General features: G+C 38.2%; 1 protein-coding gene across 7 annotated transcripts in view; it reads left to right on the forward strand.

Annotated features, from left to right (window-relative positions):
• The first annotated feature begins 6,951 nt into the window (after nt 1-6,951).
• Nucleotides 6,952-22,102, forward strand: part of pbx3b (pre-B-cell leukemia homeobox 3b) — a 79,785-nt gene continuing 64,634 nt past the window's right edge. Inside the window, exons 1-2 of one of the 7 annotated variants that reach the window (XM_086076209.1) lie at nt 6,952-8,338; nt 8,817-8,896. In XM_086076209.1, coding sequence (XP_085932335.1) covers nt 8,091-8,338; nt 8,817-8,896 — 328 coding nt within the window. In that variant the 5' untranslated portion in view covers nt 6,952-8,090. The remainder of the gene's footprint in view (nt 8,339-8,816; nt 8,897-22,102) is intronic. The other 6 variants (XM_086076211.1, XM_086076213.1, XM_086076210.1 and 3 more) reach the window with 6 other exon arrangements.

Genomic DNA, 22,102 nt, shown 5'->3' on the forward strand with positions numbered 1-22,102 from the left:
GAACAACCATTCACACTAATGTATTTTTTCGCAGAATCAATCAATGTCATTGATCAATCGGGTAAATTACAGACATTACAGCTGCTCACCGATTTTGCATTAAAAAATGCCAAATATCCTCCGATCCTGATCCAGCAGATCTCATTTGTGGATACAAATCTGATACATACCAGCAAATCCGAGTGCAGTGTAAAGCCTGCAATATGATGCAGCACATCAACGCATGTTTGAAAATGCTCCCAGTTTTAACGGATATACACACCCATCTGGCCAAAGAACACAATAAACATGTTTAAAAACCACCCGTTGTAATTCTAAACTCCTGCAAAAGCATGAAAAGTTAATTGTGGTGTAAATATGGTACAATAGAGGTGTAAGTAAATAAGCAAAATAAATGCTGATGTTGGTTTGTGGAGTAATGTGGAGGTTACCCTCATTTAAATACATTACCTTTATGTGGGAAGAGTCAGCCCAGGTAAACTAAAAACAATGTGTAATGTTTAATTCATATTCATATGATGTATTATCGTCTACTTCTCACTGCCACATGTTGACCAATGTGGAGTTGCTGTATTCACGCAAAGAAAATCTAACAGATTTGACGTGGGCATTCAATTGCCTTATGTTCATGCATAAAATCTGACCCCAAAATAATCCCATTCTTGAAGTTTGCATTAAGAATTAAATAGGAGTTAGGTAGTCGTACTTGTCATTCCAACATTGTTGACGTTCATGTACAGTATGCTACCGTAGTGCATACGAGTGTCTCCTGTCTGCAGCCGCACTGCGTTGGAAACGTGCGCCGCCAAAGCAACAAAGTCATCACTATCCTCAGTGCGTGCTGGCCTTATGCTGATGAATGGAAAGCCCTGCCAGATTACTTGATTTGATAAGCAGTACAACCCATCGGAAACATAATACATCACAAATTGTTTTGTCAACAATTTATGATACCATTTATCAAATGACCATCGCAGTGGGCTGAGTTATGGTGTCATAGCTGGCATAATGTCAATACTCAAGCTGAACGCAGGGCAGCTTGGCCGCAGTGATTTAGACACCGTACACTGTGACCTCTTCACAGGTTTTTTTTCTTCATTAGTTTGTCGGAAAGTCCTTTGGAAGGGGTAAAAAAAATAAATAAATAGATAAATACATTTAAGTCTTAATCGTTTAATCTACATTTATACGCGTACAACACTAATGCATATATCTGTTATTTGTATCAGGCTGTGGTGTAGTTTGTTTTCCAGTATCTTTCTCGTCATTACGCACATCTACAGCATGTTAGATAACCAAAAATTAGTTTTAAAACAATAGAGGGAGAGGAAATGGACTGCATGTGTTCAATGTACAAATATATTCTATTAGGAATCTGATAAGCAAATAATTTAATTTAATTAATCCACTTTTATAGTCATAGAATTGCAACATTACAACAGTTTGAAGATTTTTTTTTCAAGCACCTTTATGAAGTTTAGAATGTAGTAAAAGTATACAATGTTGAGCTGACTCGTCAACCCTGGTCTACAGTTTAGTTGTACAGGCTGAATCAGAACTTTCAGGTCAATCTGATATCTGCCAAGGAACTGTGCAGATTGCATTATGTCACCTGACAAATAAAACACAGAAAATAAATAAATAAATAAATACATAAATAAATAAATAAGGTCAGCTTTCTACTTACATCTCTTCGTCGGTTGAGGGAAGACAAGTACAGTATGATTGACCGTGATTGATCGCAGTGAGCAGTGAAGCTTTTATCCCCCAATTCCAGTTTACTGGTTACTTGTGATCACTCATATCTGTCTTGACAACTGCTTAAAAAAAAAGAAGAAGACTCCTCGGTGTTACATTGTGTGTTTTTCCCATTTAAAATTGTATTGGAAAGACTGAATTTGCTTTGTTAGCATTCACTCAAGATAGACAGTGAGGACTGCTGACTTCTGGCCAGCGACCAGGGTCAACCTGCAAAACCATATCAAACAAAAAGTCTGGCGACTCTTTGAAATCACCGTTCTTCTCAGTCCAGAGAGAAGGACAACTTTTAGTGTTAATTAATTAATTAATCTAAGAAGCATAGTATTGGAATGTGGGTAGAAGCCGGGCTATCTGCAGAACAACTGGCATAAGCAAGCTCCACACAGGAAAGCTGGAGCCTGCACTCTAAAAACAGTTGGGTCAAAAATGGACCAATCCTCTACTTGGGTCAATTTGATCCAACTTTGAGTCAAGAAATTGTTTTTTTAGTGTAAAACTTTTACTTGGGTCAAAAAATTGGGTCATTTTGTATAAAACCACCCAGAAAGTTGGGTCAAATTGACCCATAAAGTGGATCGGCCCATTTTTTATCCATAATTGGGTTACTTTTGACCCAACTGTTTTTAGAGTGTGGATTTGAACCTCCCAACCTCAGAACTGTAAGGCGAATGTGCAAACCATCAAGATAATATATATATATATATATATATATATATATATATATACATACATACACATTGCGTGCGTAACCATTGCTGATCATCATCTTCAAACACAAAATCAGATCTTGTAAGAATAATTTGCGACCCCTTTGTGGACAGTAAAAGTGTGTGAAATTATGCACCCTTAACTTCTCACTTAATCTGCATTACTCTCATCACAACAGAGCAAGCCACTCCATCAGTAAATGCTAATCTTCTAATTAACAAGCTAATTAGGCAATTACAGCTTTGCTGAAGGATGCCTAAATGAAATATGACAACACAGTCACTTTGTACAGCACCTGTGGGTCTTTTCAGATGTCACGATGAGAAGCATGATGACAAAGTGTTGTCTCTACATTCCTGCATGCTCGTTCCTGGGCCTTCACTCTCATTCACTCTCATTTAATGTACAGTCGGTGTGTATGCAGCATGTCAAATTACCTCAAAAGTAAATATGTTTCTACTATGAAGCCGACCTGCTACATATTAATGACATATGCAAAGAGGAATGTGGATTTGAGAACCGAGGCATAAGGAATAGCTGCAAACAGTGAAAGGCGCAGTCTCAGGCTCATGCGAGCATTTGAACTACTAGTGCCAGACTCTTACAGTCAGGAGCTGTCACATACAGAAATGAATTATGTTGACACGGGGCTGAAAACAATAGTGAACAGGCCTGCGATGCAATCCAATGAAGAATCATGCACTGCAACAGAAGAGAAGAGCTGGCTGTGTACCTTTGAGCCCTCCATGACAGGTATGTGGTGTGACTTGACAGCTCAGCATTTCAATGATAAATGCAGCAGTCTTGGGACTCCTGTTCACTAAACTCAAGAGTGCCTTGCTCTTGTACTTCAAGGTCAAACAAATGAACCATACTAACTGCTAAAGACCCTTTTCCTTTTTCTTTTTTTCCCAGGCAGTGGAATTTCATGTATGTATTTCTGATAAATTATTGAAGTTACACGGTCACGAATCTATCTTTGCTGTGCAAGAATAACCAGTACTCAATTCATTCACTCCCAGTCATTTTCACTGAAGCAACCTCCTTCGCTCCCGGCTGTTTTACTGGATTTTGACTGATTTACAAGGCCCACAGAAATTTGTGTTCTATTGCTATAAAAACATGGACCCTACCAAAAGAAATATTTGAGTCTCTTTTTTCATCAGGGAAAAAAGTATATTTGTATCTGTTTCCGTTTTGCAGCAATTAACATTAGACTATAGCTAAGTTTCATCAATATTCACATTCCTGGTGAAAACACTGACAAAAACATAGCACTGGCTGATCTCTTATACTCCATTGCCACCTCCTGGACGATTTTTCATAACAACTGCCATTGCTTTAAGCCATATATTCATGTCAGAAGCTGCATCAAAGCTTTCTGTATGGCTCTTTCATAAAAAAAAAAATCATAAATAAATCACGTAAAAACGTGTAAATACGTTTTTGGGAGTGAAGGAAGAAGAAAGTATTTAAAAACATGTTTACACATTAGTGGGTTTGAATTAGTTATTGGGTTTGAATGTTAAATTCAGACAGCATCCCTGATACAAAATAGCCCAACATCCATTTGACAGCATTATTGTGTCATTTAGGGATGGGACTCATGGGAGTATCAATTCCGTTGCATTGATAGATCCAGAGATGTCAAAACCTAACCTGGCAATAGCCAGATTGATAATTGTCATTCACTCAAGGGAGTTCTCCACAATATCAATCTGGGACTGCTCCACGGTGATTTGCTCGGGAAAGGCGTGATTTCTGTAAAATACTTCGAGCCAGTTCAGGGTGTACCCCGCTTACTGCCCGATGTCAGCTGGGATAGGCTTCTGCACCCCCACGACCCTGTTGAGGAATGAGTGGTTAAGAAAATGGATGGATGGATGCACTTTTGTTCATTTAAGGAAATAGCTCATGACAGTGTTTTCAGCGAAAACCGAACATAAGTTGGTTATAACAGTGGCAGTGTAAGATGGTTGACCTGCGGCTGCAGCCGTGGAGGGCCAATTGGCCAAAATCTGACTGATGGGCAAACCTTTGCATATTGCCGAAAGTAGCTAATGCATGTTCCCGTCAGAGTTCGAAAACATGCGCTAAATATTTGCTAAACATTTGTCTAGAGTTTTGTTTTTTCTTTGAAATTTCAAATTTCCTTGTGATAAAAAACAACAAAACATTAAAACTCTAGGCGAATGTCTAGCGAACGTTGATTAAACGTTTAGCAAACTTGAACAAACCCTGACAAAAATCAATTTCACTAGATTTGCAAACGTACCAGCAATTTAAATGAATTCTGGGACTTGTCTTATCAGACTTATACATGCACCATATATCAGACTAACTGGTCATTTTATACATAGGTTTTGCAGTCTAATCCAAAGTGTTTTTGTCTTTTTATGATTCCAATGGATAGAAAATAATGCTAAACATAATATATAATTCTACTTTCTGCAGTACTACTGTATTTTATGTGTGCAGTAATTGAATTTAGCAGTCTAGTCAGTCCAAACTAAAAAAATAAACATATTTGTTAAAGGCACTTTTAGAGTACGGAGGACCAAAACTGCCAAAATTAAAAATAAATAAATGATTAAATAAATAAATGACTAAAAGTGAAAATAAAAATTGATATAAAAAACTATAATTCGAAAAAAAAACTACAAATATATATATATATATATACACACACAGAAATAAATACATTTATATTTAATTTTTGAATTATATTTTTTATATCCGTTTTTATTTTCACTTTTAGTAATTTATTTATTTAATTAGTCATTTATTTATTTATTCAGGCTTTGGTTTATTTTTAATTTTGGCAGTTTTGGTCCATACTGCCAAGACGAAATGTTATTCAAATGAGGGGGCAGTCCTAAGCGTGTCTTGGGTTGGACGCCGTCGTTGCAAACTGCCTTCCATTTGTCGAGTGAGCGGCACGGCGAACAAGGAAGTCTCGCCGACTTGAATGGAGATCTCCATTAGTAATGGACGACTATCTGGTCCACTGTCACCTCGACTTGTTGTCAAGCAACTCAAATCGCAAGTTGTGTCTGCTCCCCTTTGCTCTTGTATGGGGTCTCATTGTGGGATGTTGTTTCGAACCTCTATTGTTATATCATGCACTTTTTATTCTCCAAACTTAATACTTCTGATGTACACCGTTCTAATTTCAACTTGCTTCAAAAATTCTCGCCTTCCTGGGAATATATCGTCTCATTCCACATTACTTACATTATTTTTACAATTTAACCTTAAATATCATTTTTTCCCCATTCATTTCAATGGGACAGACGTTGCAATTTTTCTTAGCCCTGCTTTCCACCCAATTTCCATACATACAACTTATCATCTTCACCAGCTATCTCATACGGCTCTGTGGCGCAGTTGGTGAAGTGCATTGACCGGTAACCAAGAGGTCTTGGGTTCAAATCCCACCGCTTACTGTACAATGCAAATCTATTCATGGTGATATAATGTCACTGAAATGATTAAATGCAAATTATCTTTCAGCATCAGATGACACTTTTCAAAATAAATACGCCATTTGCCATGATTTCAAAAAAAGTCATGTTAGCTACGGAATACTTGGGTTCAAACCCTTCTTGGACCACATTTCAGTAATTTATACTTGAATTTACTTCATAAGCACAAGCATTCAAAGCTTAGCATTCCCATGCAATTTCTGCAGAAATTGCACTTTGTCTTGTTAGATTGTGCAGTTTGTTTTCCCGTGTCCTGTACAGGGTCGGGGATCTGGATCCGAGCCCAGCTGACTTCAGACAAAAGGCAGACTACAACATAGACTCATGGTTGCCAGGCAATTTCAGGGCACATATAGAGAGAGAGACAACCATTCCCACTCACATCATGATTGAGAGGGAACTGAACCCGCTGCCTCCACCAAAGTTTGGCATGTGTACTATATGCCATTAGTGAACTGAATGCAACATAATAAAATATATTTACATTCATATGTTTTAGTTACTGAAAATACTTACATCGGCTGTATAGTCTATTAAAGTTTTCTTTGCTGTTGTTTGTTTGTTCATTAGATGTTTTTTATTAAATTTTTTATGCCAAGTAAATGTTATGGTTATGGTGAAACAATGTAAACTCTTCTATCTGCACTCCCCCCAATCAACTTGTATTCTTCCTCTAAATGTTTAACTGCAAAAAGCCCCCTGAATGAACGTACAGTACAGTATACTTGCTGCCTTGCATCGTGCAGCCCAACAACGTGTCTGCTGCCATAGCAACTGCGGAGGAGCACAGAGCAGCGCCGCCTGCTTTGTGCAATGGATGTCGCTCTTAGCAACGACCAATCACAAGTTGCCATTCTTTTCCCCCCCCCTTGTGCAGGGGCAGTGTGAAGATGGAGGGATTGAGTGGGTGGGCTTTGGCCATCATGCATTTGCCAAGCAATAGGACGCGCGCGTCGTCACTCTTGCTCCTTCTAGACGTGGATTGGTGGAACCGGCTTCATTTTGCAATCATATAAACATGTCTGCCTCTCGCGCGGAGCGTGAGCCAAAGCCTTAGCAGGAGAGCGCGCTGCTCTACATCAAACTGCATAAAAGTCTCGTTATGTATTTGCCTGCCTTGCTTGCAGGAGTAAATCTTGATTACTGCGCGGGAATATGCTCGTAGCTGCACGAGGACGCCTTCCCGCAAAGACTGTGCTTTCATCACTATAATCAGCTGCCTAACTACTCTCTCGAAACATTTTGGGCTTTTTCGCTGCTCGGGTGAGAAGTGACAGGAGCGTAGACCCCTCCTCTGTTGGGCGGGGCGTGCATTTCATTTTCTATTTTGTGTGTGTATTTTTTTTTCCTCTCCCCCCTCGTGTTGCCTGCTCTGACACGTCTGCACTGAGTGAGTGGCATTGGCACGCTGTCAATCGCTCACTATCAAACAACATAAAACACACACAGGCACACAGGCTGCACCTCATAAATTTTAGCAAGGCAAGGTATTTTTTTATTTTATTTTTGGCGCATCGCTTTATAACAGCGCTGCCTCATTATTAATTTCCTAACCTTGTTGCTTGTTTTTTCTAATCTCACAACTTTTTTTGTGTTTTTTTAAATTACAAAACAAAATCGGACTTCACCATATTTTTTAATACGTGGACTTCATTTCAAGGTTTTTAATTTTACAAAGAATTATTTGCAGCGTTGGATATTTTTGCCTCCCGATGAGGATCCGGCTTGTGGACATTTTTGCGAGGAGATGCAGCGGAAATCCCACGAAGAGCGTCAATAAATGAGAGATCACCAACGGAGCAATTGTGTCCAAAGCCGTCAAATCCCACAGACAGCGAGAAGATACATTGGCGTGAAGATTCGCGGTGGATAAGATGGACAACCTTCGACAATTTTGACACTAGAAGTTTTGCAGTAAATACGCATTTTAAGGCAGTATTCTTCAAACGCCGTCTCCCGTTTTGGCACTTTGGACCGCGCGTAAAGAGGCAACTTGGACACATTTACGCCACCACATCGCTGAGAATTATTTTTAATTTTTTTTGTTTTGTTTTTGTTTTTTGTGTGCGTGTGTTTTGGGGCCACGCTGCCTTGCACCCTTATTGTCTCCGGCACATGTTCTAGCCCATTTCGTATATGAGTTTTTCAATTTGCGTGGCGCAGTGCACGGACTCTTTAGCGGCTCCGATGGACGATCAAGCCCGGATCATGCAGTCGATCGGCGGCGTCAGTCTGGCCGGCCATTCGGTACAAGGGGGCATGGCTCTCCCTCCTCCACATGGACACGATGGCACGGACGGGGACGGACGCAAACAAGACATCGGCGACATTCTTCATCAAATCATGACCATAACCGATCAAAGTCTGGACGAGGCGCAAGCAAAGTTGGTTGTTTTTTGTGATGATTTTCTAACTTGTAGCCCCCCTTCCTCCCAGAGAACACGCATTATTATGACTAAAACATGCCCCCCTACCAGGCATAAGAGCAGGCTGGGGTGCGTTTAATGACAGTGACAATGATCAGGTGCATTTAGCGCCTCATAAAGCTTAAGCACATGAGAGGGTTGTTACTGTGGAGACAACAGTTTTTAATTGAAATGATTGTCTATCAGCGCAAACATGACTTGGGTTGTTCAAAAAGTTTATGTGCACAGAGTTGCCAAACAGTAGTAAAAGAACTGGAAATATCTCAAAAGGTTCATTGAATGCAAAAGTCAAATTGGCTATCGAGTTTATTGCCATGTTTTGTTTTGTTAATTGGACAAATATTGAGCTTTTTTTTTGTATTAATTATCATTAGTGTGTATGATGTATGTGACTTATCAGTGAACTTATATCAATATTTTCTCTTGTCTTATACTGAAACAGGAAGCATGGACTGAACTGTCACAGAATGAAACCAGCACTCTTCAGCGTTCTCTGCGAAATCAAAGAAAAGACAGGTAAGCGTTTTCCAAGTCTATTGAAGCAAATAGTGAAATATTTCATAGTTGAGCTGCAGAGCAATCAGACACTTTTCCCTCTCAGTGCACCAATGACAGTCTGCCATCCAGGTTACACGGGACCTTTGTCCAGTGTAATCAATCACCCATTTAAATATGGCAGCAAATGGAGCTATATAGCCGACATGTATTATTTTGTAAACATCCTCATACCTGCTTTATTTATCCAAACCTCGGCTGCTCGTAAAGAAAAAACACACACACTGTTTAAGGTTCATAAGTCCCACACACATGCCCTACAGAGCTGACTGTATATTGTCTATTATGTACTGTATTGTATGCACATAATGGCAACCACGTGCTTTGTAAATTTGTAACTTCATGTAAACATCAATTTTAATTAATTTTGGAAAAATATTTTACAAATTCACTATAGGCTACATGTTAATTATTCTATGTAAATTCCATTTGCTTTTTATGAACGTCATGTCTGCATTTTAGCCAGACGTTTAATATGTATGTAACTGAAACATTTGTCACTGATATTAATATTATCACTGATTATTCACAGTGTAATTACGCAACACAAAAGTTCAAAGCTGCCACACTGTACATTAGTAAAGCACCTTCTCTCCTTGCATATTAATATTTGTGCACAAACACACTTTCTAAAAATAATTCCAGAAAGCACACTGTAAAAATAAACAACATACTTTGTAATAAATATGTAATATGTATGTAATAGCAAAACTATGCAAAAAAAAAAAAAAATGGAATTGCAAGAAAACAATGTTGTGTGTTTGGAGTAATTTTAGCACCTCCGATAACTTGCCAGATTTGTGAGCTTTGTGTGATTTATGAGGAAATTGGCTCAGGGGAGATGTTGATATTGTCACTAATTATTCACAGTGTAATCATGGAAAACAAAAGTTTTAACTTGCTATACTGGACTGTATTTTAGTAGAGCACCTTCTCTACTTGCATAGTACATTTTTGAACAAACACGATTGCTGAAAATTTCCAGAATGCACATAGTAAAACAAACCAAAATACATTGTAAAAAATATGTAATATGTATGTAATAGCAAAACAATATGTCAACAAAATGGAATCGCAAGAAAACAATGTCGTGGCTTTGGAGTAATTTTAGCACCCCCCGATAACTTGCCAGATTTGTGACCTTTGTGCGGTTTATGAGGAAATTGGCTCGGGGGAGATCATAAAAGTTTATGAACTCCCCCCCCCCCCCCCCCCCCCCCCCCCTACTCAGGTGCCGGTCACGGAGGCAGACCGAGGGTCCGCATTCGAACCGAGGCGCTTGGCTTATTGTCGCCTGTTAAGACAATGCAAGGAGAAAAAATGAGGATGTGAATTTTCATTTTGTAACAAGCTTTTCAGTGAATTGTTGACTTTTTAGGATTATGTGTATGGTTTTATATTTTTTATAATAACTTGGTAAACAGGCAAAATCAGATGACGAGCTTAGCCTGAAATTTTCTGCTTTCAAATATGTGGCACAGTTTTAAGCAGCCACAACTATAACAATAGGCACACAAAAAAAGGAAGATAAGAAAGGTGAAGACGTGTGTGCGTATATGCATTCAGCGTGCTCCAGAGGCGGACTGCGGTTTGGAGTGTGTGACAGAGCTCAGCTGGCGTGGTAGCCTCGTTGACCGCCTTGTTATTGCAGCACACAGTGCACCTTTCACCGGCCCATGTAGCATCGCTCAGAGGGATTCCTTGACCCTTTTCATGTCTCCTCAAATGGCACACGGGGAGGGGGACAGGGTCCTATGGTTGCTATGGAAATCATCTCTAATACTGAAAACAAAATTGTGTGGAATAATTTAGGAAATTGTTTGTCCATGTATTTGCTGGAAAGCTGTTAAATACGCGGCGATGTAAATAATGTTAAGAGGAGGGCTGACGAGGACGTTGTCAAGCAAAAGCGAGACGTTTTCAGGACTTTTGAGAACTTTGGTTTTTGCAGAGCGCCAGCATTATTCTGCATTGCTAATGGCCTGGAAGTATTAATTCACTTTGATATGCTAATCAAGCATTATGCAAGAAATGAGATTAAGTGGCAGCATGAAGTCTTTTGCCTGTCACAAAATTTAGTCTTTTTAGCAGGAATTTCACCCCCGCACCACTCCTCCCCATCCAGGCTTTTATTTTCTTTAACATAAACTGAAATAATTGATTCTCAATCATTTTGGAAAAAAATGAAAATTCACGTCGTCCCTTTGGCCGCCAGCTGTATACATTGATTCAGATGAGTTTTGCAGCTATTCCCGCGGCGGGTTTACCCGAACCTGCCGGCCGACCGGCGACTCCCCTGTCTTGCTTTCATGCTTGTGAGAGTGGCTCGCAGCGGCAAGCAGCAGCAGCAGCGGGAGAGGCAAGAATAACAAAGGTGAAAGATGACCTGGTATTTCTGAGCAGGAAGAGAGAGGTTCTGTTGCAGGACGCCTCTCTGAAGTGAGGTTTAATCAATAGCGAGAGATTACACACAACTATTACAAGCTAAATCACGGAGCGCCACTGAGAGGCTTCGTCCTCGCCGCGGCTCTCGCAGCTGCATGGCGTTGCTTTGGCTACGTATTGGCTTGTTGTTGTGCTGACCTTTGACTCGTCAGGTTCCAAAAAGTGAATCCAGCGGTATGTTTGAAAAGCTCAAGATGCTTATCGGGGTCTTTCGTGTTCCATGTGATGCTGAGCAGGGGAGACGGTGTTAACTAAATGCAGGCCAAGATGAGGCGGTAATTAACCACAAGCAAGGCAGACTAAAAGCATTACCTGCAGCAAATAGAGTTAGACGCTAAGCATTTCTGAAATCTATTGGGAACGTTCGTTTCAATGTTACCTAATGAGGCAGCTCCTTTCAATTGCTTTATAGTCGTGATCAATACATGCTTGGTTATTATTTGATCATATATTAGGGCTGTCACTGGCAAATATTTTTAGATTTGATCATTCCATCGATGAATCAGATAACATTTTAGGAAACCAATTTTTCCCCAAATACCGCTTTTTAAGCTATTGTTGTTTATTTAGTGTTATTTAGCGATTTAAATAAAGACAACAGTTAAGCAATATTACAGGGATTGAAGTTGTACTAACCAACCTTTTTGAAAGTGATTCCATCACTGGTTTGAAAGCAAGTGTTTGGAAATGTCTTATTTTGATTAAACGTGCTAGTCTATTTTCTTAAAGGAAGACAGAAAGCAGAGAATTATGACTATTGAGAAGCTGAAATCGGAGGATTTAGAAGTTAAATAATGGCTTTAAATAACCAGAAAATAAAATAGTCGTCGATTAATTTAATAGTCAATTAGTTGTCGATTCATTCATTCATTTTGACAGATCTATTAAATATACAGTGCTTGAAGCATTTATTATAGCATTGATAATTCTTGTATTTGCTCCCAGATCAGCATAGTGTATAGTGCTTTAATGCGGATACTTTCATTTTCAGTGACCTATAGACGTTACTCACATTTGAGTTTAATGACTTGGATTCTCTGAGAAGTCAGAAATGAATCAATATTAATATTCAACCACTAAAACTGTTCTGTCCCGGAACAAGTATAATTTTAAATTTGTGTCAAGAAGTAATAATGTGGTTAAATAATATAACTCTGCTTCTCTTAAAAATTGTGGATAACAATATGTTCTAAAATAATAAACAAAACAGAAAAGAAACATTCAAGTGATTGACAAATGTTATTTCAGTGCATGTTTGGCATAAACTTTACCTTAGATACTATAACATATACTTATTTTTCTGTTTAAATCCACACAGCAAAATGCACAATAAAATGTGCTTTTAAATTGAGTTAATTTTCCTTTTGTAATTTTACTGGTGTTGAAAAAGCCCCAGTGCGCTCACAGGAGAAAACAGCGAGCTATTCAGCAGCAAAGACAATTGACTTTGGCTGCTTTTTGTCTCAGGGAGCCCCAGTGATGCGGCTGCACTGACTAGATAGTCTTGTGGCCAATGGCTCGCGCACAGCTGGGTTCCTCACTGCCTTCAATGGCCGCTTCCTCTGCGAAAGCACGATGGGGACGCGGCAAGATATAGCTATTATCTACACAGCAGCTCCCAAACACACTCCCATTCCCAATCAGGGAAGAGATGACAAAGACAGAGGGGAGCAAAAACAGCACCAAACAAAACAAAGAATATTTATCGCTTTCATTTGGAAAGCTAAACGCCGGCTGTAGATGTCTTTGCATGCTACTATCAGGCTTTTTGCACCATGATCCAGTGGTGTCCCTCCATCTGCACCCATCTTGCATACGTCTCTCCCTCTCCTTCTCCTCCTCCTCTGTCGCTGGAAGCGTTTCTCGCCGGCTCCTGTGCGATCAACAGCTCATAATTGTTTTTTTGCACATGCGTTATGCAAATGAGCCTTTATGGCAACTGGCATAACAATTAGCATCCTCCAACAATATTTTAGTAGGTTAATTGCAAAATTTCTGAATTGTACGTCTGAGCTGTTAATTAGGCATGACAGAGGTGGTGAAATAGTTATCTTCAGGCGCTGGCAGCCAGCAGAGGCTGCTTGGGATGCAAAAGGGAAGGATTGATTGAAATGAGTTTACAGCGTGTGCAGGCTGCACATTTTCACTCCTTGCGCTCTCGCGCCAAAGTAAAAAATATATATTTAAACAAAAAAGAGAACAAAAGAGGTGATCAAAAGTTGACCCCAGTAGAAAAATACTGCTGCTGACTTGATATCAAATGTACCAAATAATACTTCAAAGTCACAATTGCATTGTTCATAGTTAATAATAAATGACCCTCGATTGCAAAAAAAAAAGTACATTTGGGCTTACAAGTATACTTCTTTTGTAAAAAACAAACAAACATACTGTTTGTTTCAATGAAAAGGGGAAACAAACTGATAGGTATTTTTTTTTCAAGCAAATGCAGATTTATGGTAAAATTAAAATAAAATAAAATAAACAAATGTTAAAATAAAAAATAAAAATAATAAAAATGAATAAAAAAACAAAAATAAATGAACAAATAAATAAAGATAAAACAAACTGATAGGTATTTTTTTAAGCCAATGCCAATTTATGGTAAAATAAACAATACCTAATCGATCGATTAATTTATAAATATATACATTTTCCCCTCTTAATGCATTTCAATGGACTGGTGTTTTTTCAACTGTATATAGTGTTTAAAAAAATACTTTTCAGTTCCCAGAAGAAAAAGAAAGATTAATCGGTCAATTGATTTAAAAAATACATAATTAACACACACACAATATATACATATATATATATATATTTTTTTTTTTACCCAGTGCATTTCAATGGGTGTCAATTATATGCACATTTTTATTATTTGTGGACTGGTGGGTGTGAACTGTATACCGTATACTATAAAAAAAAAATAATAATAATAATGTTTCAGTTCCCAGAATGCATTGCATGGCGCAATGCATTTAATAAATAAAGTTTATAAGGACATTAATCCTTGTCATATGTGTATGTGTTTGTGTTATCACCAGTAGTAGTAGTTTATGTTTGATTTACCTTGCACTGTTTTTATTGTATTAATATTATTATTTTCTATGGTTTTTAAGCAAACTATGACATTAAATTGTGTATTTAATAGTGACATACAGGCCAATTCCTTGCACAACTTTCATTACTCAACTAACCATTGCTTGTAAAAATTTACATTTGCTTTTGAATGACAGATCCATAGAATGAACGCATCAACAAATTTCATATATATTTATATTATGATACAAGGTTATTGTATAGATAGTATATAGATGTTTAGATATATAAATAAATAGGTGTAAATATATTATATATAGATGTTTATTTGGCCACAATGAGCCAATTAGATCTGACTACTAACTGATACAGCTTGCTGATGTTCCACGAGCTATAACATGCTTTTTCCCTTCATATCTTTTTAACTTCACTCTCCTGCATCAGTTTTTCCTCGCATGTCCCTCAATAGGCGAGCCACTATGCACCATATGTAAAACCAGAGAGCCAGTTATTAGTATATAGTGTAGAAGAGTGAGACTGGTGCAAAGCAAGTCCTCTCTCAGTAATGACTCTGCTATTTATAGGTCCCTATTTCATTAGCTCTAGTGTTTCCTCCTGGGACAATAGACACCATGATGTTCATTTACTCTGTACACATTACATGTGGACAACTAAATGACCCGTCATTTGTGAGTGCAGGCATGTTGGAAAGAGGTCGGCTGTCCTTCGCTGTCGCTCTCCCAACTTGCTTTGTAGGTGTGTATTTACTTGAACGTGCTCCCGTGTTGCTTTGTTCACATTGTTGAACAACAAAGACTCTAATTGAAAATCAGTTTGTATCACACATATTCAGATGAAAATACATCACCTCTGTTTTCTTACAGTTTCTCCAAAATAAAAATAAAAAGGAAAATATATGCTGTTATTTCTCTCATTTGCAAGCAATGCTCCACCAATGATGCATTGAAGGCAGAAATAGAAAAAAAGACGGCAATGTGATGAAATTTTAATCAGCGTCTTCTGCCGCTTTAATAAGGCAAATAATTCTTATTGGCTGCTGTGTTAAGAGTTCTAATATTTAATTCATAACAAAGCTTGCATTATTCTGCGTTAGCCTTGAGTTAAGCGCCTCACTGCTGCCTTGCAGGAGGCAACTGTGGGGAAAATGAAGTGCACACGGCGCGTTTTTCTATATGAGTTGAGGCACACTACGATTAAATTGTTTTGATGTTGTCTCTGAAATCAAATATGCATGTATAATACTTTTAATTAACTATTGTAGTGGGAGACTGCAATGACCCCAGCCGCTGATCAGCGCATAAACACGGCCTCTCCTGCCTTTGTAATTTAGCCAGCTGTCACTGTATGACCATTGGCTGAGCATACCATTTTTTTATTATTATTATTCTAAGTCCTTGAAGAGCATTTTTGTGTGTGAAGTAATGGAAAGATGGCAAGGGGCCAGCAGGCTAGGTGCTGGCTCATGTTACACTGAAACAGCGGGCCCTGTTTTCGTCTGTGGGTGAAATGGCTTAATTGGTGTCAGAGCCCCGGGGATAAAGGCTTCTTGCTCTGAAACGCAGCCACACAGGCCCTGTCTTCGGCGGCCGGCGTCTGCTGGCGAACGAGCGCTAAGGCTTAACAATACCAAATGATGTTTGGGATGACAGAAATTAATATGCGCTTGCTCCCAGAAAGCGATGATTAATGACAGCGAGCGGGGGAATGCTGTTCCTCTCTTTGCTCCTCTTTGATAGGCTTTGAAAAACAAAACAAAAGACACAGATACGAGGGTCTCCTCTCGTTCCAAAGTGGAGGTCATCAAGAGTACAGAAATGGGCTCAACGTAAACCTGGTTATTCTTGTAATTACAACCCAGAGCATTTTTAATGTTTTTCCTAATATAACGCAAGATGATTTAAAGTGATAATATGGCTGAATTGGCACTCAGTACAGCGCGGGCTTTGCCAAGACCAAACAATCCTAATTTGGATCCACACCAAATCGTAAGCCTTCATAGATAGCCACATCATGCATATGTCTGCGTTTTGTCATTAGGCTTCATGCATTATTCAGTGAGAAATTAAGCAAAATGTCCAACAGCGCCTGCTTTCCTTGTCAACAAAACAAAATGAAAATCTGCATTTTTACCTGTACTATCATTTTGTGATCATCATTCAGACAAGCCCGGTTTGTGAAAAATTGTTAGATTGTTTTTTAGCGATGGGCGAGCACCGATACCATATATTGGTACTCATGATGGCGGCGATGATCAGGAATTATAAAGTAGAAATTGGAAGAATAGAAATTTGCTATTAACTTATTCACTCCCAGCCATTTTAACTGGAGCAATCCGGCTGTTTTACTGGATTTTGACTGATGTTGCAAGGCCCACAGAATATTGTGTTTTATTGCTATAAAAACATGAAACCTACCAAAAGAAAGATTAGAGTCTCTTCTTTTCATCAGGAAGAAAATAGTATATATATATATCTTTTTCTGTTTTAAATCAACTTGTTTGCAACATGGCCCTGCTTGATCTCTTATACTCTGCTGCCACCCGCTGGCCGTTTTTGTAATAACTACCATTGCTTCAACCATTCTCTTCAGTTCGGAGGCTGCATCAAAGCCTTCTGTATGCTCTAGCATAAAAAATAACCCCATTAAAAAACGTAAACAATACGTCTTTGGGAGCGTGGTAATATTCAAAATAGAACATGTTTATACGCTTTTGGGAGCAAAAGAGTTAATATGTTGAAATTTTAAGGAAAATAATATGTTGGGGTATATAGAATTTTCTTTAAAATGATCTGTTAATATTTTTTTGGAGGGGGACATTTATGTATCAAAAGTAGTAGTGGTATCGGTATTTGGTACCAGTATTGTTGATCAATCAAACATTGAGTACATGTGCAAAAAAGTGGTATCAAACCTCCTTATATTCTTGTGTATTGGTATTGGGCCGATACCTGGCCTTATTTCAAAGTATCGATATATGTGGGCCACCCTCTTATGACTGTTTTACGATCAGGAACTAGAAATTAAAAATTTGAAGAAAAGAGAATTGCCATTAACTTAATTGTGGTATCGGCGCTTGGTATCTACTACTAAAATTACTCAAGAGTTTAGTATTTGAATTGGTCTTTCTATAAGAGTATCTGTCATTGTTTTTGGGGAAAATGTACGTATAAAAAATAATGGTGGTATCGTTACCTGTACTTGCATTGGTCTAAAAAAAGTGGTATGAAAATCCTTATTATTCACTGCCATTGACGGCTATAGACGTCAAAAATTCATTTGAACTATTTCTACTAGTTTCACATTTTTGTCCCACTTTTGTTAACAATAGTAAGAAAACCTAGAATTTTTTTTATTGTACATTTAGAACAGATACAAAATTCTTGATTACTCCAGAATTAACTAGTGAATTCATGTGATTAATTACAATTAAACATTTAAATCACCTGATGCCCTAATTAAAAAAAGAAAACAAATATTATTTGAAAATTCTGGGCGTCAGACGATCAAATGTTTTTAATTGTAATTAATCGCATGACTTCAATAGTTAACTCACAATTAATCACAAATTGAATATCTGTTCTAAATGTAAAAACAAAATTCCCTAGGTTGTCATACTCTTGTTAACAAAAGTGAGAAAAATGTGAAACTAATAGCAATAGTTCAAATGAATTTTTGACGTCTATAGCCGTCAATGGCAGCATATGAGTCATTCCATTGAAATTGTAAACACACCCGCACACACACACACACACACGTATTGAGCCAGCGCCGAACGTGTGAACAAAATGGTGGTGCGCTGTTGCCATGATAATGATCTGTATCTGTTGTGTCCTAGGTGGAGCCACATGAATATTTAATTGTGTCTGCAAGAGAGAATCCCCAGACCTTTCTGTTCATTTCTTACTTTCTCTCCCATAATGTGGCCGCCTTCCCTCCCAGGTAGTCCCTCACTAAGTAATGGTGAATTAAAATGATATAAATTGCAACGTAAGGACTTTCTCAGGACGTTTATCTCGGCAAAATGCAGTTTGAAATTCAAATGGCAAGTTTTGTCAAGCGCCGTTCTGCTGACTTGCGCCTCACGCTGGCTTCTTGAAATAAGCGCTCCTTCTGTCAAAATGATTGATGCGCATTAAGCGTGCACTTTTTACATCCGGAAGATGATGCGGGTGCAAGGATATGAGTTAAACAGTGAATGAATCTCCCGTTTTATTGATCCATTTGTAGCGCAGGTGCTCGGCGAAGACGCTTGTCAGCTTTGACCGCCTGTGTCAGCCGTGCGCGCCGGCAGTCAGCTCCTGTCCTCATTGTGGGTGCATTTGCGTGATCAAGGAACCGCGGCGTCGGTCCCGAGCATTCTTGTCATCTCGCATTTGCGACCCTCGTCCTTAGGTTAGTTTTTGTGCCCTTAATGCAATTAAGTAAAAGCTTTCCATGCAAACATAAGCAGTTGTTGAGGGACAGGGAGGTGTGGTTGCCTCGCCTCTAAATATTCAGCATTAGTTGTTAAATTGTGTGCGTGCGTGTGTGTTGGCAGGCCTGCTAGGCTGCAGTGTGAAGGTGAAGTGTGTGATGCTTGTGTAAGTATGCAGAGCACGGCGAGCGTCTCCCGGGTGCTGAAGGAGAGCATGGAGTGGCAGAGTTAATTTATTTAATGACTGAGCGTCTTATATCTCCCAAGCCCTGATTAGAATCCGTGCTTGATGAGGGAAGCGATAGAAGGGCTTCGCACTGCCCCCGGGCCCTCGCACGAACATTCTTGCTTTGCTTTTTCTTTTCTTTTTCTTTTTTTGGCCCACTAACCCCCCCCCCCCCCCCCCCCCGTAGACTTTTTTTTATTATACGTATATAAAAAGAAGAAAGAAAGCAAGAGTAGCTCCAACTTGTTGGCAACTTTGGGGCTTTGATCAGGATAAGGGCTGCGTAAAAAAAAATAAAAATCAAGAGTGTTTCTAATTTATATTTGCAATCGCAAAAATGTGAGTGTCATAAGTTGACAGTGTGTTTTTACTACTACATTTACACAGCCTGGCCTGTGGTTCGAATTTATTTAAATTAGTATTGATTGTTTTGATCAGGTCATGTTCAATAAACCATATGGGATTAATATAAATAGCATTGGGTTCAAAAATCTTAATGAGGCCTAAATATTCATGTTTTTAGTAATGCACCAGCTTCTAGTTTCTACTATTTGTAACATTGGTTCTTCTGAGAATGTCGTCGGTCCACATGAAAGTCAAATTGGTAATTTTTGAAATCTTTAACTAAATTGAAAATCATAACCCACCCCTAAATATGACACACATACAGGTACTTTTAAAATTGCGCTCTTTTTTCTACGTAACTTAAACAAATTACGTCCCCCAGAAAACTTCATCCAGCATTAATTTTAATGTTTGTATGAGCAAAAAGTGGCTTTTTTAATGCTGTGCAAAATTTGTTGAATGGGTGTCATTTGGCTGGAATTAAAATAAGGCAGTGACAGAAGACAACTTTAGACTTATTTACTCACAAAATATCAACTGCTTTTATTACCAAAATGTCCATTGTATTAAATGTTGACTATTCCCAGTACATGCATATCACATGTGCTAAATTTCAGTTTTACTGTCTTGTTTATGTTTGTTTTAACCAGTGTATTATGTGCATTTCTCAGAAACAGCAATAATGTTTCCGGGTCAAAATGACCCAGAGACGTATTTAATTATCCAAAAGTGTCAAGAAACTTTTTTGTGTGTGTTAACACACACTTACTAATAACAAAGACAATATAGTGCTTAATTTCAACCCGTGTGGGACATTTGTTTATCTGGATTAGTAATAGCACCGTGGGTCAATTTTTTAAGTTTTTCTTAATTATCAGAATTGTATTTATTTATTTATTATTTTTTATGTGTGTAATCCTGCTTAACTAACAAAGCCAATACTTCATTTGCACTCTTGTGATTATTTTCTTTATTCTATTTTCTTTTATTTCCCAGGAACAGCTATAATAATCCTGATTCATTTTGACCCAGGTTTTGCATAATTATAAAAAAAAAGTTTCAGATTAAAAAAAATAATTTTCTCTTTAACTCTATGACTAACAATTTCAGTCAATAGGCTATTTCCTCTATCACCCTTCAGGGATCTTTTTTTTAAGGTAATAAAAATCTTTAACAAAAATGTGTACATTTTTATTGGATATGTTAATTACACGTCAAAAGCCAAACAGAAGTCTATACTGAAAAACTACTTTCAACATTTAGTTATACTTTCAAATAATGTGCTTATTTTGCTTAACTATTGTGTCAATATAAAGTTATGATTCCTCAGCACAGGTGCTGATTAAAACCAGGTACATGTGTTAAAATGTAGAACAAAAAAAAAGGTAAAAAAGCCTAGAGTGAAAACTTAATCAGTAATTTTCATCAATTCATTCTGTGAACGTTTAGGCTTTTGTTACTTTTCTAAAAAATACTTTCTTAGACTTGGTCTACTGCCCTTACTGTTATTTATAGATGTGGACAAATCATTATTATTTTTTATTTCCATCTATGTGGACTTTTTTATTTTTTTACACCTTTTTTTGTGTGAACATAGAACAAATATGCATTTGTTTCTGTGCAAGTGTAAATTTGTGTTTGCGTGTGGCAGGCTCGGCGATAAAGACAAAGCGCTTGTGCACTCTATGAATGTGGGAAAGCCAAACAGAGTGTGTCACTTTGGCAGCACGGGCTGTCAGCTATGGGGAGCTGCAGTTGTAAAAATCATGACCTTCTTCTTTGCCAGCATGTCTCTCACACAGCCAATGCTCTGCCCTGTAGATCTGTGCTGGCAGTGGGAGGGAATACAAACAGCAGGGAAAAAAATCCTCAGAACCATAATTGTGAGTGGGTGTGGGTGGCGAAATCAAGAAATACTTCTTGGAGCGATCATGAAAACGAAGATGAGGCAGAGGAAGCAAATGGACGGGGGAAGAAGGAGAAAAAAAAACGTCCCAGTTTCTTCTCTTTTCCACCAGCTCTCATCAGTAATGTCGCAGCAGTCTCACAAAACAGAAATGATTTCTTCAGGCATTGCTGTCAAGTGTTATTCAAATAACACAGGCCTCACATTTGAATAACAGCCGACATTTTGAATTAATTAATCAGACAAGATAGTCTGGGCCTTTTCTCATTAGTCTACAGGTCAGGCCGGGGAAGATATATGCGCTGGTGATGATATACTTGTCTTTAACCGTGATTTATGGAGATTTTGGATTGTACTCGATTTGTCAAAGGGCTTGCTAGCGGAAAAATAGGACGATGCATATTTTATTACCTAATCTTTGATACGTTCTCTGATGCTGAAAGATACCGTCCTGTTGTTTAGATGCGTTTTTATAGTCACTCTTCTTGATTCAGGTGTGTGCACTGACACAGACACACACACATACACAGATCCCCCCCACCCCCGAACACACACACTTTTAATCTCCTTTCATAGATCTTCCCCATTTTACTTTTCCGATGCAATTAAGCTCAAGCTGTAAATTATAACTGTGTCGTACTTTAATTATCACGGTGTAAAAATAGAGTTCCTGTCTTTGATAGGATTTCATTAACTCACTCAGTACTCCCATGTCAAAGTCAAATTTTTTTTTTTTAAAGGCAGGACAATTTGACTTGAACTGTAGGTATTAGC

Source organism: Leptonotus elevatus, chromosome 5, assembly GCF_054856555.1.
Source record: "Leptonotus elevatus isolate MCC_2025b chromosome 5, RoL_Lele_1.0, whole genome shotgun sequence".
Lineage (NCBI taxonomy): Eukaryota > Metazoa > Chordata > Actinopteri > Syngnathiformes > Syngnathidae > Leptonotus > Leptonotus elevatus.